The following is a 17,778-nucleotide window of genomic DNA, read 5'->3' on the forward strand; positions in this document are numbered from 1 at the left end:
TGTCCTTCTTAAAAAAAATTATCTCCTAGGACATGAAAAACACAATCAACGAGCTGACAAAACAACTGGCTGATCAGAAAAGCCAAGCGGAGACAGCTGTATCCCAACACAAGGAGAGCGCAGTCAAGCTGAAGGAGAGGGCAAAGGTCACTGAGGAGCAGATGAAACAACAGGTCAACATCATCACTTTTTCTCATGTGCACAAATATTCAACCGCCACTAAAAATTTTTCTAATAAAAAGTTCGAAGAAATCATTTTGGAAAGCTTAGGTGATTGGTAAAAAAAGGAGGTGAAAATTTTTGCGTTACGCTTGGAAAATTTTACTGCCGGGGTTTAATTTTTGTGTGTTTTTTTATTGTTCTACAGAAACTAATTGGAATCCATGGACGGAGACACCCCGTGGTTTTGGCTGCAAAATGTTCCAGTCTTTGGTGCTATTTTTTTGGCCTAACAACTCAAATTTATTAAAAGATGATCAAACATTTTGTTACAAGCCGCATAAATATAATTAGTCTGCTCGTATAAGGAAAAAGCATTGAGTTATCCGATTGCTCTTCAACTTGCTTTGAACAGTTTGTTTTAACTCAACTTTGTTATTGATTAACTCCAGATTTTGGTTTTCACTTTTTCCCTCCTAAATTCAAAAATTTTGAAAGTTAAATGTATACAAAAAAGTTAATGTGATCGCCGAAATCGGTCAAACCAAAAACCTTGGAAAGTCGGTTCAACAATGAGATTTGATTGACAGCGAGATGAGTTTTGATTGACGTTTGCAGATTGATTCTCTGAAGTGTGAGCTTGATGAGGTGAAGAGGGATCGTGAGGAGGAGCGAAGAAGGCTGAGGAAGAAGGCAGAACTGGAACACGACAGGGGGGAGGAGTTTGGGCGCAATATGCAGACTAAACTTACCAACATGAGGCTAGTATAGCAACGTCGCTTTGCAGTTTGCAATCGAAACATAACACTGAAATATAATGAAATTATCTATGAGCAAGAGTTACATTTTCATTTGAGTGCGTCAAAAAACTTCGCTCTGAAATTTTAGAATGCAGAGATACTCAGCGGAGATTTTCTATTCAAAATTCAGCATTCACGTGAACAAAAATTATGAACCAAATTTTATGTTTTTGTTTCTCGAAATTCATAATTTAAAAATAAGCGTGTTTTTATCGGAATAAAAAGCGATTTTTTTCTAAATTGTATTTTGTCTTTTTGATTGTTCAATTGCTAAACTATTTTCGCTTCTGTCACATCTATCGGGTGAAAGATCATGTTCTTTATCTTTTTTTTTATCATCTACAAAGTAACTTCTGCAGGGATGCTCTGGACAAGATGACAGTTGAAAAGAGGAGTTCTGATGAGTCAGTGAGGTCAATGCAGATCCAGATCCACAGTCTGGAGAGGGAGAGGGAGGAGCGGAGGGAGGAGCTGAAGAGTCTCAGGGCCGCCCAGGAGGCCAGACAGAAATCGGACACCGACTTGGCCGCCAAAGTCAAGGTCAGATAGTACATTAAACGTCATGAAAATCATTAAAAAAGAGACAAATATGTTTGCGTCCGTTTGTATCTAGTCTAATGCCCAGTTTTTTTAGATTCTAGCAAATAAAATCAATTGTCCGACTAATTTGATGCATTTTGGTTTTACATTTATCTTTTTTTTTCAAATTTAGTCGTTTACACTAAAAATACCGCTTTATTGCGCATCAAAAATACCGTCGAAAAGCTTAATGCATTATTCAAGCTAGAATATCGTGATACACGTAGTTTATTATCAATGCTGCCCGAGTTTTTCAGCCGGGCTGCCAACAAGGAGGGTAATTATAGCTCCGACCTCGTCGCGAAGTGAATGGAGAGAGCTATGGGGCAGGCTGGGCAACTTTTACCTGTCTATTTTGACTACCTCAAAGAAAACTCGTAGGAAGTCAAGCGTGGTATCAAATTAAAATAACCTCAGTGATAATTCTTAGTCTAAGAAATCCGCATTTTCAAGTTAAGTTAATGTATAATTGATAATATGTTGAACCACTGATTCGACTTTCTACCATTTTTACGTTTCATTGGTTTTTAATACCTCTCGTTTTTGTAGTTTTTTCTACTTCAGTCTGATCCAATCGCCGTCGACATAGTTCAAGGTCACCCCGATTGACCCATTTTTTCATTAAGTCCGGGGGGAACACATAAAAAAATGGAATGATCAACAATCTGGATAGCTGACAAACTTTTGAAAATTGGACGTCAAATTATTTACCTTCTGTACAAGATTGCTGATGAAGAGATTGATGATCATAAAATAGCAATATTTGCCCAAAAACACAAAACATGTGGTCGACCTTTTGTTGTCCTAAAACATCAGAATGAATGGCTGTTGATAAACTTTCTGGGGCGCTAATTCCAGCAACATTGTGGGAAGAATGCTGTTCTTGAAACTTTTTGCTGAAATAAATGCATTTTTGGCCTGCGCTCCCCCTCAACACTAGAGTACATTGACGCCATGTGGGTCTGTAGAAAAAAGTTTGAATAGGTAACCCAGAAAGGCCTTCGTACAGTAGTACTATAAAGGGCTTTTCGGAAAATTTGGTAGCCACAGAATTGAGTATTGTGCGGGGAATTAGCAGCCGTCCCCACCGCTTTTTCTCGACACGCTTAATTTGAGGACACGTTTTTTTGTTTTGCTGCAGAACTACATCTAGAAAAAACTTAATTCCAACGAAGAAAGAATAACAAAAACAAGCAGTGTTTCTTTTTAGCTCTTAAAATGGCAATGTTAGTTTTTTTTATAATTTTAAATTCAGATTGAGAGCGGAGTCAGATAATTTTTTTTATAAATCGTCTCCTATTAGGCTTGCATTGCAAGTCCTTCAAAAATTTTTGGGAGGTGTTTGTTGCCGTGGTTGCCTCAAAAACCTATAAAATCAGAAAAAAACTTTAAATCTTCCATTTTTCAATTTTGCAAATTTCTTTCTGAGCTTAATTGGCACAAAAATTGAACATTTTTGTGCAATTTCAACAACAACAAGCTGGTAATGTCTAAGGAAAGCTGTTCGCCGTTTTTGCAGAGCACATTTTGTTTTACATGGCTTGTATGTGGTATTTGCATAAAAACAGAACTTTGTTTTTCCAGGCACAATCTCTGAGAGTGAGGAGCAACTTTTATTTTGGTATATTTAAATTTTTTTTCCACGCAAATGTTGGTAATCTCATATAACCATCAGATTAAGCGATATATATTTGGCGCCAGTTTTTACTAATTTTGAGGGGTCGCGTTTTTTTGGTCGAAACTTTCCATATGTATGTATGTATATATACAGGGGCGGTTTTTGCGGTTTTAAGGGGGCGGGTAGGCGGACGCCCTTCCCCCTCAAGGATTCGACTTCTTACCGACCAAAGGGTCCCCCCTTTGAACTTTTTTCAGATATCCAATCTTAGCTGACGGCGGACCCTAAATAAATCTGAGAAATCGAAAATTTTGTGGAAAATTGTCTAAAAAAATTCATTTTGTGTTATTTTTGTAATTTATTTTTGAAGAAAACAATTGGGGCTATCAGTAATGTTCGCAGATTTCGTCTAATTTAATTCGCCAACTTACGCACAGAAAAAGGTGACACAACTTTGAGCATCATATGCGAAAAATAGCTATAGCTGGATTTTTCCGTGCTACTTGCACACTACTCAGCTACTACTTTGTACGGTGGCGTTCCTTATGGCGAAGAGACCGAAAATTGGAATTTTTTTCAGCCAATCGCGTATGATTATTCAAAACTCTCAAAAAAAGTCGCGAAAACCTCAAAGTAAGCAAATTGAGAATTCAAAAATCAGAATTGAAATTTCAAAAATCTCAAAGTAAGCAAACAAATACAGGCCATTAAAATTGGTATTGACCGATTAGAATATAAGCAAAATTTTCAACTATTGCGAGATTGAAGACAATAAGCAAGAATATTTTTTTGTTTCATTGAAATTTGAAAAACTACCATACATCACAATCACAAACTACATATCAGCAACAGTTTTCACCAAACATTGCAAAAATTACAGATATAACGTTTGTGTATGGATTTGTAAAAAGTAAAATTTGTTAGCTTGAAAGAAAAATAAAATTTCCCAAGTTTTTTTTCATATTTGATTTTTTGTAATAATTGGAAGTTCTAATGATGCTAAATGGTGACAAATTCCAGAAAAAGTCACTTACATCAAACCTTTTTGAGCAAAAAAAATTAAACGAAGTTTCTATTTTTTTGTTCTTGGTTACTTCTCCTTTACTTGGATTTGAACGGATTTGTTTTCGCAATTTGTTCTCATTCATCAGAAAAAATGCTACCAACTCATTTGAAGTTTTTATTAAGAGGTTTGCAAAAAAAAATTCAAAGTCAGTTTTTTCCGTTATCAGTCTGTTGAATTGTTTTCAAAAAACCGCAGAAATTGTTTAATTTTTAATTTCTATTGATTTTAGAAAATGTATGAAAATTGTATGACAAGCATTTTCTCCATACACTTAATGTATGGAATTGTATGACAAGGATTTTTGTTGTATGGATTTGTATGATAAGCATGTTTGCTGTATGGAGGTCAACCCGGGTTGACAATTAAAAAAAATGAATTAAAAAATTGAAAATAAAACAGAAAATAATTTCAATATCTACATGAATTAATTGTAAAACTTAGCTGTACTGTTATATTTCATTTTCTTTTAATACGGACCTGCGTTTTCTGAAAAAAAATCTTTCGGCCAGTGGGAACGTCCTTCAAAAATCTCAAAAAAGTTGCAAAAATCTCAAAGTAAGCAAATAAATACAGGCTATTAAAATTGGTATTGACCGCTTAGAATATAAGCAACCTTTTCAACAACTGCGAGGTTGAAGACGTATTGGAATAAAACTTAAATTATAACGAGATATAACGTTTGGTAAACACAATTCCATGCCAAATCCCGAATTGGGATACAATACGCAAGAATATTCTTTTGTTTCATTGAAATTTGAAAAACTACCATAAATCACAATCACAAACTACATATCAGCAACAGTTTTCTTCAAACATTGCAAAAATTACAGATATAACGTTTGGGTATGTAATTGTAAAATGTAAGTTTTATTAGTTTGAAAGAAAAATAAAATTTCCCAAGTTTTTTTTCATTTTTGATATTTTGTAATAATTGGAAATTCTAATAATGCTAAATGGTGACAAATTTCAGAAAAAATTACTTACATCAAACCTTTTCGAGGAAAAAAAATTAAACTAAATTTCTATTTTTTTGGTCTTGGTTGCTTCTCCTTTACTTGGATTTGAACGGATTTGTTATCGCAATTTGTTCTCATTCATCAGAAAAAATGGTACCAAATCATTTGAAGTTTTTATTAACAGGTTTGCAAAAAAAATTTGAAAAAATTATCTCTTATGGCGAAAATGCTTGTCATACAATTATCATATATGGAAACTGTATGGTAAGCATTTTTTGTAAAAAAAATTCAGAGTCAGTTTCCGTTACCAGTCTGTTGAACTGTTTTCAAAAACCGCAGAAATTGTTTAATTTTTATTTTCTATTGATTTTAGAAAATGTATAAAAATTGTATGACAAGCATTTTCTCCATACACTTGATGTATGGAATTGTATGACTAGGATTTTTGTTGTATGGATTTGTATTACAAGCATTTTTGCTGTATGGAGGTCAATCCGGGTTAACAATTCAAAAGAATCGATTTAAAAAGTTGAAAATAAAACAGGAAAGGTTTTCTATATCTAAACGAATTAATTGTTAAACTTTGCTGTACTGTTTTATTTCATTTTCTGGTAATACGGACCTGCATTTTATGCAAAAATCTTTCGGCCAATGGGAACGTCCTACAATTCTGATAACTTTGAAAATTTTCCATCATTCGGTCCCTCAATCATGAGAATACTCCCTTTCCCTTTTTTACTTTGAAAAATTTCGCAAACAAGGCATGAAATAAAAAAAACGTAAGTGAAATTTTGCTTTTGTTTTCTCTGCCGAATAGATACGTTAACTCACAAATCTTAAAAAAGAAAAATCTTATTGCCGATTGTCCAACGATAAAAGTGTCGCAAAATAGTGCGGTCTTTTTGGAAGTAAAAGGGTCTCCTGCCACTGCCCTAAATCTTGCCCTGATAAGAAGTAAAATCAATTTGGTTCTTTAGGAGCTGGAAGATGAGAACAGACGTCTGGAGGGGGAGTTGAGGAGCCTGAAGGGGGATGTGTTGCTGAAGGAGAGGGAATCGAATGCCCAGCTGGAGAACCTCCTCAGGGCGGAGAGAGACCGACAGATGCTGCAACTCACAGTGGACAAAGTACAAGATCATCATTGATTTACTCTACTTTTTCAATAGATACTATTGCCTTCAGAGTGGTGAAAAAACTATTTTTACTACGGACTTATTTGAATAATTAGAAAATAATTATTTTTTGGGGGGAGTTTCAGAAATTCTTGGCAAATTTTACTGGAAAAAAAGTAAAACGAGGATGAGTTTGAAGGGTTTTTTTATATTTTGGATGAAGTTCATTGCCTTTTAGTTAAAAACGCGCTTAGATGTCAAAACTTCTCATTTTTTATGATGGTTTGGAAACAGCAAGCCTATAATTAAAAATAAATTTAAAAAAGTGAAATAGAATTTAAATTTGGGTAGATCTATAACTGTGACAAGACTCAATTTTTATATCTACGCTCATCTTTAGTTGCAAAAAGAAACAGCCAAACAAAAAGAATACGCTTTGAGCCGAACCCAAGCGACCACGATAGGTCATCTACTAGACACAGTATCCCAAATTGACCTAAATCAACCTCAGCCAAACACTTTCTCACAACCACAGCTTAATATTCCATCTTCAACATTGCCTTCAGCTAGTAGTCTGACCATGCCAGTAGCTCCGCAGACAAGAAACCAGTTGTTAAATGGAGTTGGATCATCGTCAATTCTTGGATCCTCGACGCCAAGGCTATCGGGATTTGGTACAAGTCACGCGTCTTCTAGTCAAGTAACACCTTCTTACGGTGCAGGTGCCAATCGATCTAGGCAAGATATACATACATTAAGTTCACCTGGTATTCATATTAAGTTCACATCGTTTTGTCAATGAAAACGATTTAATTTTTTTTGGAGTCGCTTTGGCCTTCCGGCAAAAGTTGGTATCAGGTCAAAAATTGTCATAGATGACCACGATTTATGTTTACCACCAGTAGCTGGTAAACGCTTTATTTCTGATTAAAAGTGTTCCCACCATTAAAAAGGGGGAGGAATTTTGTATTTGAGTGTGGGTGTGTTTAAGTTTCTTTTTTTTTCTGTTTTCCACGCAAAATCAGGTACCACAAATAAACATCGGAATTTGTCAAACAATATAACAAATTAAAACACTTTCAGTCATAATTCGTAAAACATTAAAAATTTCAAACTTTTTTTTCCAGTGTCAAGAAAAACCGGTTTGAAATATTTGATTTTTAGTCTACTTTCGAGCAAATGAGGTGAGCGAGCTGCCTTATTTTGTTTTTCAACCCAATTTTTTTACCGCAAATATCATCATAATGGGTGCAGTGAAGGATCACATTAAAGCCTATTCAGCAGTAATTCGAACGGCCTTAAAAAATTTCAAAAGCTGTCCCGGTGTTGAGGAAAACCAGTTTGAAACTTTTGAGTTTTGATTGAACTTCGAACGAGTAAAACAAGCGAACAAGCTTATAATAGCAAAATTAAGCTATGAAATTAAAAAAAAAACTCCTATAAAACTATTTTTCGAATTTTTTTTCAGCGCCATCTTTGGAATAAAAATTTCAAATCATTTTTTGGAAATAAAAATGAATAAAAGATTAGAATTTGTTGTTTTTTTTTGTCTTTTTTTCGGCTATAATTGTAGCCCGATTTGTCTATTTTACTATGACTGTCGAGCATGCTTAAATTAACGGTTTTCAACAGAACACATTACGAGGCCAAACTGTGCACTGGATAGGCGCATAATTTTGTGTCTGTATGTTCCTGGATTGCAGAGATAAATCTTTAAACATGTTCCAAAGTGTAAGCGGATTACACCTACAAAAACTTCGTGGATCCCACGTACAAATACCTGTAACATAAACTTTGTCGGCACATTTGTTTTGTTGCGGATTCCGCAACAAGCAAATATAGCTAGTTGTTCTGGATTCCGCACTTGTAAGTGGATTCCGCAAAATGTTAGTAGAATCCGCAAAATGTAAGTGGAATCCGCAAACAAAGTGCGGATTTCACTTACAATTTGCGGATTCCACTTACATTTTGCGGATTCCACTTACAATTTGCGTCTTCCGCTTACAGTTGCGGATTCCGCAACAGCTCAATTTAACGATACAAATGTTTTATCATTTATTTGTGGATTCCGCAAATACTGTTGTGGATTTCGCAAATTCGCCTATTTTTGGAGCGATTTTGAGCGCTACAATGTTTTAAGTATTTGTTTGAGGAATCCAAAACAGCAAAGAAGATCAAAGAAAAATAGCAATGTTGCGGGTTCCGCGACAAATCTGATTTTGTACTGTCCCGGAATCCGTTTTTTAATGCACAGAATACACAGTTTGGCCTCGTAATGCATTTTATCAGACGACTCGCTTAAATCAACTTTAATCTGAAAAGAAAAACATGAAAAAGCGTTTTATTTATTTTGTTTAAATTTATAGTCGGAACATTCTGTGCTACTTCCACAGCCACCGGCTATCCTGGTTCACAATCAGTTTTGAATGTTAAAACTTGCGACAATTGTTTCAGTGGCCTTGGATCAGTCAGTTCAGGGCCAAAGATGGGTTCTACGAATAGATACAATCTGAGAAATTGAGACAGCCGACGGAACTAATTGATGATAATAGTATGAAATGTACGAATTTTTACTTTGTTTTGCCAATAAAGCTTTGGAAGTTACACTTAAATAATCGAAATACATAATTCAATTTTTTGTACAGTTTCTTATTCTACACAAGATGAGAGTATAAAACATGATCAACTTAACTATGATCACTCTATCTATTTCTGAAAAATTTGATAACCAAACAACAAATATCAAGCTATTGATATAAGCTATTGCTCCGATCCGTCAGCGTGGGCGGTAAAGTGGTTGCCAATTTATTCAAGCGGTCTCCTTTCTAAGACAGCCATTTTCATCTGACGAACGCTGAAAATTTTCCCAAGTTGCTTTTGAAACCCAAGCATATATAAGTTATTACCTCTAAATAAGCGAAATGAATAATTCAATTTTTGTACAGTTTATGATCACTCTCAGAAGATAGCTCGAGCCGAAAAAACAATTTTTGGGTTAAAAACTTCAGAAAATGCTGAAAAACGTCATTTTCTTTTGAAAAATTGAATGCTGAGTTGAAACTGTTTACCAAATATGGTTTGGACTTTGGTGCTGCGGCAGAACTCCAAAAAAAGATTTTAACTAAAATTAGAAACAAAAATCCCAAAAACCGCTTCTTCAAAAATTAAGCATATAAGCGCCACTGATCCGACTCTTTCCTGTGGTTAGAATTTTTGATTTCTTATATTTTTATATCTCTTGTTCGCCCAAAATTCATCCCTAAAACTGGTATCGAGAAAAATTGGCTCGAATTGGCGATCAGTTTTTCTAATCTTTTGATTGTCAATTCAATGGTCTATGATATACAAAATTATCGTTTTGTGCTAGAAATGAAACTTCTTTTCATAAATACACGTTATTCCAGCTGTTTTCTTTTTAGTTTACCTTAACGCGTCAGCCGGTTATATAGTCAACCTCGAAATCTGTATTGCTTAACTTGAGATTTTTATAGTACGTTTCATAGCAATGGAACCTTGACCATTGTGTAGTGATTGTCCGGCAAACATAGCAGCAGTTATAGCTTTTGACAAATTCATCCGAAACGACTTAAACTTTTTAAACTGTTCTGACGTTGAGACAATAAAATGGAGCTAAACCTGCCCTAGAATTTTTAAAACTGCTTTCAAACTGTCAAAAGAGCAATCCAAAAAGAATGATCTTTTTGGGAGAGTTTCATTTTTGCCGTAATTTTTTTTTCGTTGAACAACGATTAGCCATGTAACTTTTCAGAGAAAAAAAAACATGAAACGCCGACGAAGAAGCAAACGCAAAACTTCAAATAACTTTTTCGATTTAGTTTAATCTAGAAGATCAGAATTTTTCAAAAAAATAATGTGTTGTCCGATGAATTCGCTAAAAGCTACAAAACCACATAATTCTTTTGATTTTGATTCACGGATTGAAGTGGCTCAGGTCTTTTTTGATTTACTTTTTTTTAAATAATAAATAATAAGAATATTTTCGATTTTGAGCTTGAAGCGTCAAAATCTTCAGAAAAAACTGATATTTGAAAAATTGAAACAAATCTGCAGAATTCAAAAAATTATTGAACCATTCACTATTTATCTTTTCTAAGGTATCGATAGTTTTCATTATAATTAATGATAAATAATTGTCTTATTAGTCGATACGAGCATAGAGTTTCAAAAAACATGCTATGATAAAGATATACCGATAATGTAAGTTTCATGCACGGCGTTTTTCCATAAATCAAAAACAATTTTAGGGGTTAGCCATGTACTTTTGATTTTTGCTAAAAAAAGATCTAACCAAAGATTTTTGCAAGGTAAAATTAACACAAAGTAATTAAGCGGTAGTATTCTCACATAAAGACAGAAGAAACTTCTATCTAAATTTCTATCTATCACCCATTAGGACGCCACTGCTCCAGCTATTTCGTGCGTCAAGGATTTTTTGAACTGCTTCTTTTCTTTTGCTTGCCCATAAAAAAAACATTCAAAAACTGGTATCGAGAAAAATCGGTTTGAACTGACGATCATTTTTTGAACTGAAGATATTTTGATTGTCAATTTGAACTGAAGATATTTTGATTGTCAATTCATTGGTCCAGAAGCGAAACTTCTTTTAGTAGTTAAACGTTATTTCACCCATTTTTTCTCAGTTTTGTTCAATGTGTCAGCCGGTTGGATATTCAACCTCTAAATCTATATAGCTTAGCTTGAAATTTTTATAGTACATTCCATAGTATTCTAACCTTGACCATTGTGTGCCACTTGTCCGGCGATCAGAGCAGCAGTTATATGCAGTTACAACTTCTGAGCAATTTATTGGACAACGTCCTAAATCAATAAAAATAAATTTAACCTTAAGACATTGAAATGGAGTTAAACTTGCAATCGATTTTTCAAAACTACCTTTGAACTGTCAAAAGAGCAATGCAAAAAGAGTGAGTTTTTTCGGAGAATTTCTGTATTGCCTTATTTCAAGAGCACAATTCAAAAACTTTTTCGTTCAACAACAATTTACCTTGTAAGTTTTCAGAGCAAAAAAGACATCGATAATTTTTGTTATATCTAATGATAACTAATTGTTTTCTAATCAATACAAGCGTAGACTTAAAAAATTCGTTATGATAAACGTTAAACGGATAATGAAGTTTAGTGTACGGTGTTTTTCTATAAGCCAGACATTTTAGGGATTAGCTATGTACTTTTGAATTTGGTCCAAGCCAGCTCTAACCAAAATTTTTGCAGAATTGAACAGAAATATTTAAGCGGCACTCTTCCCACATGAAGACAGCAGAAATTTCTATCTGGGTTAAGGTCGTTGAATATAAACCAAGTTATACAAAAAAAACCAATTCTTTTGTAAAAGTTTTTAGTAAAATTTTGTAAAATTACTCTCAAAAAACTAAGTGGTTGAAAATCAATAGTTATTTCAGAGATTTATTTAAAATATCAAAAAAAAATCAAAAGCAATTAGATGCACAAAAAAATTCCACTGTTTTTTTATATTGTTTTGTATGTATGTAGTCCGGCTACACTTTGTATGTAGTCCGGCTACACTTTTCAAATATTGCAACCAAAAAAAAACAATGTTCAATAACTTTTTCTTTGAGGATAGCCGTTTACTGTGCAAGCAGCACAGCTTCTTCCGACATTTTTTTTTCAAATTTTTATCGTTTTTTTTATTCGAGGTGGGTCAAAAGGAAAAAACAAAAACCTACAATTAGGTAAAATCTACGGTGATACCAAAACGGCAAAACGGGCAAACTGGACAACAGTTTTTAAATAACAATGACTAGAGAAAAATCATAAAAACCAAAAAACAAATCAGTTTATTTCAGTTTCTGCCAAAAACTTTTCATAATGGAGGTGATAAAACACTTCAAAAACGAATCAAAGTCAAGTAACACTAAAATTGAGAATAAAAGCTGTTGTAAGCGGCGTAAAGTAAGCATAAAAAAGCATGCTCGCACAATTTACTTGCTCGAAACTAGACGAAAATCTATAACATTCAAACTTTTTTTCGACACTGGAAAAATAGAAATTTATAATTCTCGTTCGAATAACAACTGAAAAGGGCTTTATTATGATATTTCAGTCAAACCATTCCAGTGATTGTTTTTGACACCTTATTTTATTCTGGAAATTAAAAAGAGAAAAGAAATAAATAAACTAAATTACAAATTCTCCAAATAAATTAAATTACTCATTTTTCGAAATCTTGGAACAAAACTTGAATTCATCATAATAATTGGTTTCAAAACCATTTTACTAAAGGAGCAAAAGAGTTTTCTGAGCAAATGGGTTTATAAATTACATTCAAATTCCCGTAACTTAGCGCGCATTGATCGGAGATGCTATCTTTTTTTGATTTTTTGCTCGAAACGTTTTAAAAAACTGCTATTTGAAAAATTGACTTTTGTGGGCAGCAAAAAAAATCATTTCCAGCAGTACCATTTCAACACTTAAGAGCGAGAGTTGAAACATCGAGTCTTGTGATATTGACTGTTGGGAGCGGAAAAAAACGAAAAGGGAAAAAATATGTAAGGTTGAGAAAAACTTTCGGTCCCGAACTTTACTTTGTAACCAGATATTTTCAAACAGCATCTTGATAGTCTCAGCTCAACTTAATAATACAAGGCTACAAAGGTACTTCTAGTTCCATATGGGTTGCGCATCGAAGTTGAAATGTTTCCGTTGAAGCCTTGTTAATTTTTTTGAGCTTTTTACCCTTGTGGAATCTAGAAACCATAGCCATAACATAGCGCAGCTCCGAATGCTTGCTAAGTGCTTTTTCATTCGTTCCTTCGATCTGTTTCTACTGGTTACTTTGGTTACGCGGAATCTTGTACCTGCCGACAATTTTACATTACAAAGTATTTTGTTTCTGAACTTCAAACACTTTGAAAAATGGTTTTCACTTACAATTTGTCCAAATCAATGTCCAAATCTGTGAACTTTTCACTTACAATTTTGTCTGGCTGAAAAGGTTGCCTTAGGACTCCACAGGCATCAATATCTATATCTCTGATCCAATCTAGATTATAATTTGACCTTTTTGCACTTTTCGCGTCGATGTATAAGCAAAAGCTCCCCGCCTCTAGGTCTGGCAGCTTCTTTTTCAATGAAAAATATCAAAAAAATGGAAGTTTTTTGCACAATTTTGTTCCAAGTTTTGAGATAAAAAACTAAGAAACATCCCCCTTGGGGTTCTTTTTTTCAGTAACACCTATTTTGGCGATTGAGTTATTTATTAAATGGTTATTGGTTAAATGATAATTTGAATGACACGCTACCCGCTGCGTTTCATTTAAATTAGGGGAAGAACCTCTCGACCTCGCGAGTTGTCATTATAGTAATGAAAGATTTTATTTTGTCTTGGTAGTCAATAAGAATGTTTATGACTAAAGGGTGCAAGCCAAAGAATAGAACGTAGCTTGGTATTGACTAACCAATATGATAAGTAGAAAAATACATAAAAGGTCAATTCCAAATTATTTTCGACTCTCGGAGAAGTAGTTCCCACTCTGGCAAAAGTTATAAGACAAAACTGATGTGGTAAACCCCGCAATTGAAATAAAGGGAGCTAACTGTATGAAACTCATAGGCAGATACTACAGAAGATTTGACCCGGGCATTCAAAACTCCGGAACACAGACTCTCCTGCCCCAAGAGATAACGGTTCCTAGAAGTGCAAATTGCCCTATTAGAACTCGGTATTAGCGATTGAAATTTGACGTAAATTTATTTTGTAATAGACCTAGTTGAGGGAAGCTTAAGTTTGGAGTCCCAGACACCCCACTGAACACGGGCCCCACGTTTCGAGCCCTACTGAGCACAGGCAGCAAAAACCTTGAGATTTGATAGGTAGTGACAAATTATATCTTGTGTTATGATTTGACCCAGATCTGGCGGTTAGACCGAAAGTTATTAGCACTTGGGAAAAGATCCTTAAGCCAAGATAGGAAGTGTACAAAAAATAATGAATATGGGCATATACACCAACGCCAAAAAAGAGACTTTTTCCGAGTAAAACCCTTCCGATGACTCCTTCCGCTGCAAACAGCCTTTTCCCGGGAAAACTGATAGAGGACCTTAAAACTAGGATAACATGGGATACAATAAATTTTAACCCAAATATGGATGGTTAAGTCCCGGCGACCCCTGGGTGACCGTTATTGATTTTGAGCGTTCAGAACAAAAAAAATGCATCAAAAACTTCCTCACTAACGCTGGAAAGTGTTGTATTTCCCAGCCCCAATCCTTTGGAAACGAGAATGGGCCACCTGACTTGTAACTGGGAGAGGATTTATCTTTTGAGAACTGAAGCAGAAGCTGAAAGGTACATAGTTTTTACCTTGTAGCTTTGAACTTGTGGAGCTAATTAGAGTGTACATGGCAAACATTGCGCTCAGTTTAGCTTGGCCAAATAGCCATTCAGATAAACTAACCAGACTAAACAAACGAAAGGCCTCAACAGGAGCATATCATGGCAAGTAGATCACCTAAATATCATGGAATAACGTGATATTTAATTAGCTCAACAGAGGTGAGCTTTTTGGCCCAATTTGACACCTAAAAAGCGAACATCGTTCCCCTGATAGCTAGAAGGTTGGGCTTGGATTATAGATGGAAAAATTAGTTGCTCGGAATCATCGAGCTACCGATAAAAAAATCTCTCTCTAGAACCAGGAGGTCGGAACGTTTTTGAGAAACGTAACAAAAAAAACTTGGGTGATTTAATGATTAATCATAACATGGATTGGAGTTGAAGTTGGAATTCAAGTATTCACAACTTAGTTAGAGATAACAACAGGGATGTTTAAGTCTTAGACTAGTGTCGACAGAGGAAGAACCCCGTAGAGACCTTGCAAATGGGGTACCAATGTAAAATGTCAGACATTTATGGACAATCATAACTGTATTTTTTTTAACTAAAACTCAAAAAAGACAAATATTGCGGAAAGAATACGGGTAGTCTATCCTTAAGTGAACAAAATTTAGCTACCAGTGAGAGTAGTTGGGTTCTCATTATTGATTACATATAAAAAGGAGCTATAAAAGTGAACAAGGTGTTCTCATAAGAGTTGAGACACTTTTTTTAAGAAATAACAGAAATCAGTAAGAGTACTTCAAAGTAACGGTCATCTGTAGAGTCACTATCATATTAGCCGGTCAAATTGAGTAGTTCTTTGGAATTACTGTGTAATTGGTTAACTAGTGATCTAGAAGTACGGAAAACAGATGGCGGACCTCTTCTTTGATCAGATTTTCCGATGAAACTCTGGCAACTTAGAGCCATTTATATTTGGACTTATTTTCTCTGAATTTATTAACTATTGGAAATTTTACGATTGTATCGAGCGGACGCGACAGCCCTAAGAGCAGTACTAAAAAGGTGCAAGTAACATAATTGTACAAGTTAGTTGTCACCAACCTAACCCTTTCAGGATTGTGGTAGTAGTAAATCTCGGCCGCCCCGCTGAATTCACTATTCATGGGACACTTTTGCAATGTCCTAGAGCGAGACAGACAAAGAGAGAGAGAGAACGAACACAGAGAAGTATCCGAAGAAAATGGATCGGGACAATCTATTAGCAAACGAAGTATTCATCAAAGCGAGAGTTGACGATGTGTTTCTGCTGGGAGCTGAACTAGGAAGTGTATCTTGTTCGAACTGGATCAACTGTATTGAGCTTGGTGTAAATCAACTGTTCCATAGTGCCGGCAGGTGAAGTCGGTGCATAAAGGCCTGATTGGGCTGACAAGAGCGAGCTTTCAATTGGGGCAGAGTCTGCGGCGAAGGATAGATTATCGAGACTGACAAAACGCTAGATTGTATTTTTTTATACGAAGATCTGCTTGAGTTTCGCCAGTATTGTTGCCAGTTCGGAAATTCAATGGAAAGCTGAAAGGACACATTTGGAAACAATAGAAACCTAGAAGCCTAGCTATTTTTTAGATCTTTTTATCCTGGTGGAATCTAGAAACCATAGCCATAACACAGCGCTGCTCCTAATCCTTGCTGAGTGCTCTTTCATTCGTTCCTTCGATCTATTTCTACTGGTTACTTTTGTTCCGTGGAGTCTTGTATGTGCCGACGTTTTGTTTATGAGTTCTAAACATTTTGAAAAATAGTTTTCACTTACAATTTGTCCAAATCAAAGTCCAAACCTGTGGACATTTCATTTACATTTTTATCCGGTTAGAAAAGTTGCCTTCAATTTCCATAGACATCATTGTCCATACCTGTGGCCCATTACAAATTGAACTTTTGAGGAGCAAAAACAAACTATTTCTAAACATCGCGTCGATGTATAAGCAAAAGCTTCCCGCCGCGATTTCTGACAGTTTCTTTTTCAATAAAAAAAAATAAAAAAACTGAAAGTCAAGCAATGCAGCCAAACCCGGTAAATTCTGAGAAACTAGCGAACGCTCTGACGATTGTGCTGGACCAAATAACAGTTGGGACGAAAGAAAAATTATCAGTGCAAATTGAGGAGGAATCGAAAAAGCCGATTAACTGTATTGTCAACGAACGGACCACGACAACCGAGGTCAATTTAAGGACTATGATTTATTCGAGACGGATTAGCAATGACAAATCATCGGGCAGTAAAGTGTTGCGAAAGGCGGCCGAAGGACTAACCGTGGTCTACCCGAAGCAGCATTTCCTCCATGTGCTTGTCGAAAAACCTCTGGTTCAGATGGATCTGGAAGAGACCACTGAATTCCACATGAAAAACGTCTCCACTTTCATGATAATATAAATTTGCCCTCAGCTTAAGACGATCAACGGGAAGATTAACGAATGGTAGGATGATCAGGTTAGTAATCTAATTGTTTTGGGTCAAGCAGAAGCGAATTGTTACATTCACAGAGCGACGTGATTTGTTTGTGGTGGCGACCCCTGAGATAGATGTCAACGCGCTTCTGAGCCTCAAAAAACTGGAAGGATGACACATGATGCTCCTCGTACGTGCTATAGATGTGCTGCGGACAGGAACGGTGGGGACGGTTGAGGTGATCACGAAAGCTTTGAAAGAGTGGATGAAAAATTGCTTTGAACTTGAGCTGGCCCGGACAAGTGCTTTGTGTAATGGCTGAGCCCGTCAGAAAAGATGGCGTCACGCTAGGACCAAGTAGCAGTGAAGTAGAGTTTACTTCCCGTAACGAAACCCCTTTTTCCGACTCTATACCCAGCGAGAATAAAGTTGAGGTCGCAACCGAGGACGAGTCGAGCTCTGGACGCAGAACAAGATCAGCCGAAGCTCGCAGAAAATTTGTCAATGGGTTCTCGAATGACATGTACATGGACACATAACTTGACGATGCAATTGCCAGAATTTGCTGTGGTTGGATGCCTCTCAGACGTTTCAGCCGCGGCCGCCTGTATTGCTGTTCAATGGACGAACGATTGAAACATTCGAAGGAAATGTGCAAGATGTCGAAGTGGTTGGATTATTTTTTGTGAAACTTCAGT

At 35.6% G+C, this 17,778-nt stretch overlaps 1 protein-coding gene across 1 annotated transcript in view; it reads left to right on the forward strand.

The window, feature by feature from the left end:
• LOC134846739 (rootletin-like) overlaps positions 1 to 16,030 on the forward strand; it is an 88,943-nt gene extending 72,913 nt beyond the window's left edge. Inside the window, exons 28-35 of the mRNA XM_063864127.1 lie at positions 30 to 173; positions 778 to 920; positions 1,319 to 1,499; positions 6,156 to 6,305; positions 6,691 to 7,028; positions 14,551 to 14,637; positions 14,835 to 14,844; positions 15,818 to 16,030. Coding sequence (XP_063720197.1) covers positions 30 to 173; positions 778 to 920; positions 1,319 to 1,499; positions 6,156 to 6,305; positions 6,691 to 7,028; positions 14,551 to 14,637; positions 14,835 to 14,844; positions 15,818 to 16,030 — 1,266 coding nt within the window. The remainder of the gene's footprint in view (positions 1 to 29; positions 174 to 777; positions 921 to 1,318; positions 1,500 to 6,155; positions 6,306 to 6,690; positions 7,029 to 14,550; positions 14,638 to 14,834; positions 14,845 to 15,817) is intronic.
• Positions 16,031 to 17,778: the final 1,748 nt, after the last annotated feature.

This window comes from Symsagittifera roscoffensis, chromosome 5 (assembly GCF_963678635.1).
Source record: "Symsagittifera roscoffensis chromosome 5, txSymRosc1.1, whole genome shotgun sequence".
Classification (NCBI taxonomy): Eukaryota; Metazoa; Xenacoelomorpha; order Acoela; family Convolutidae; genus Symsagittifera; species Symsagittifera roscoffensis.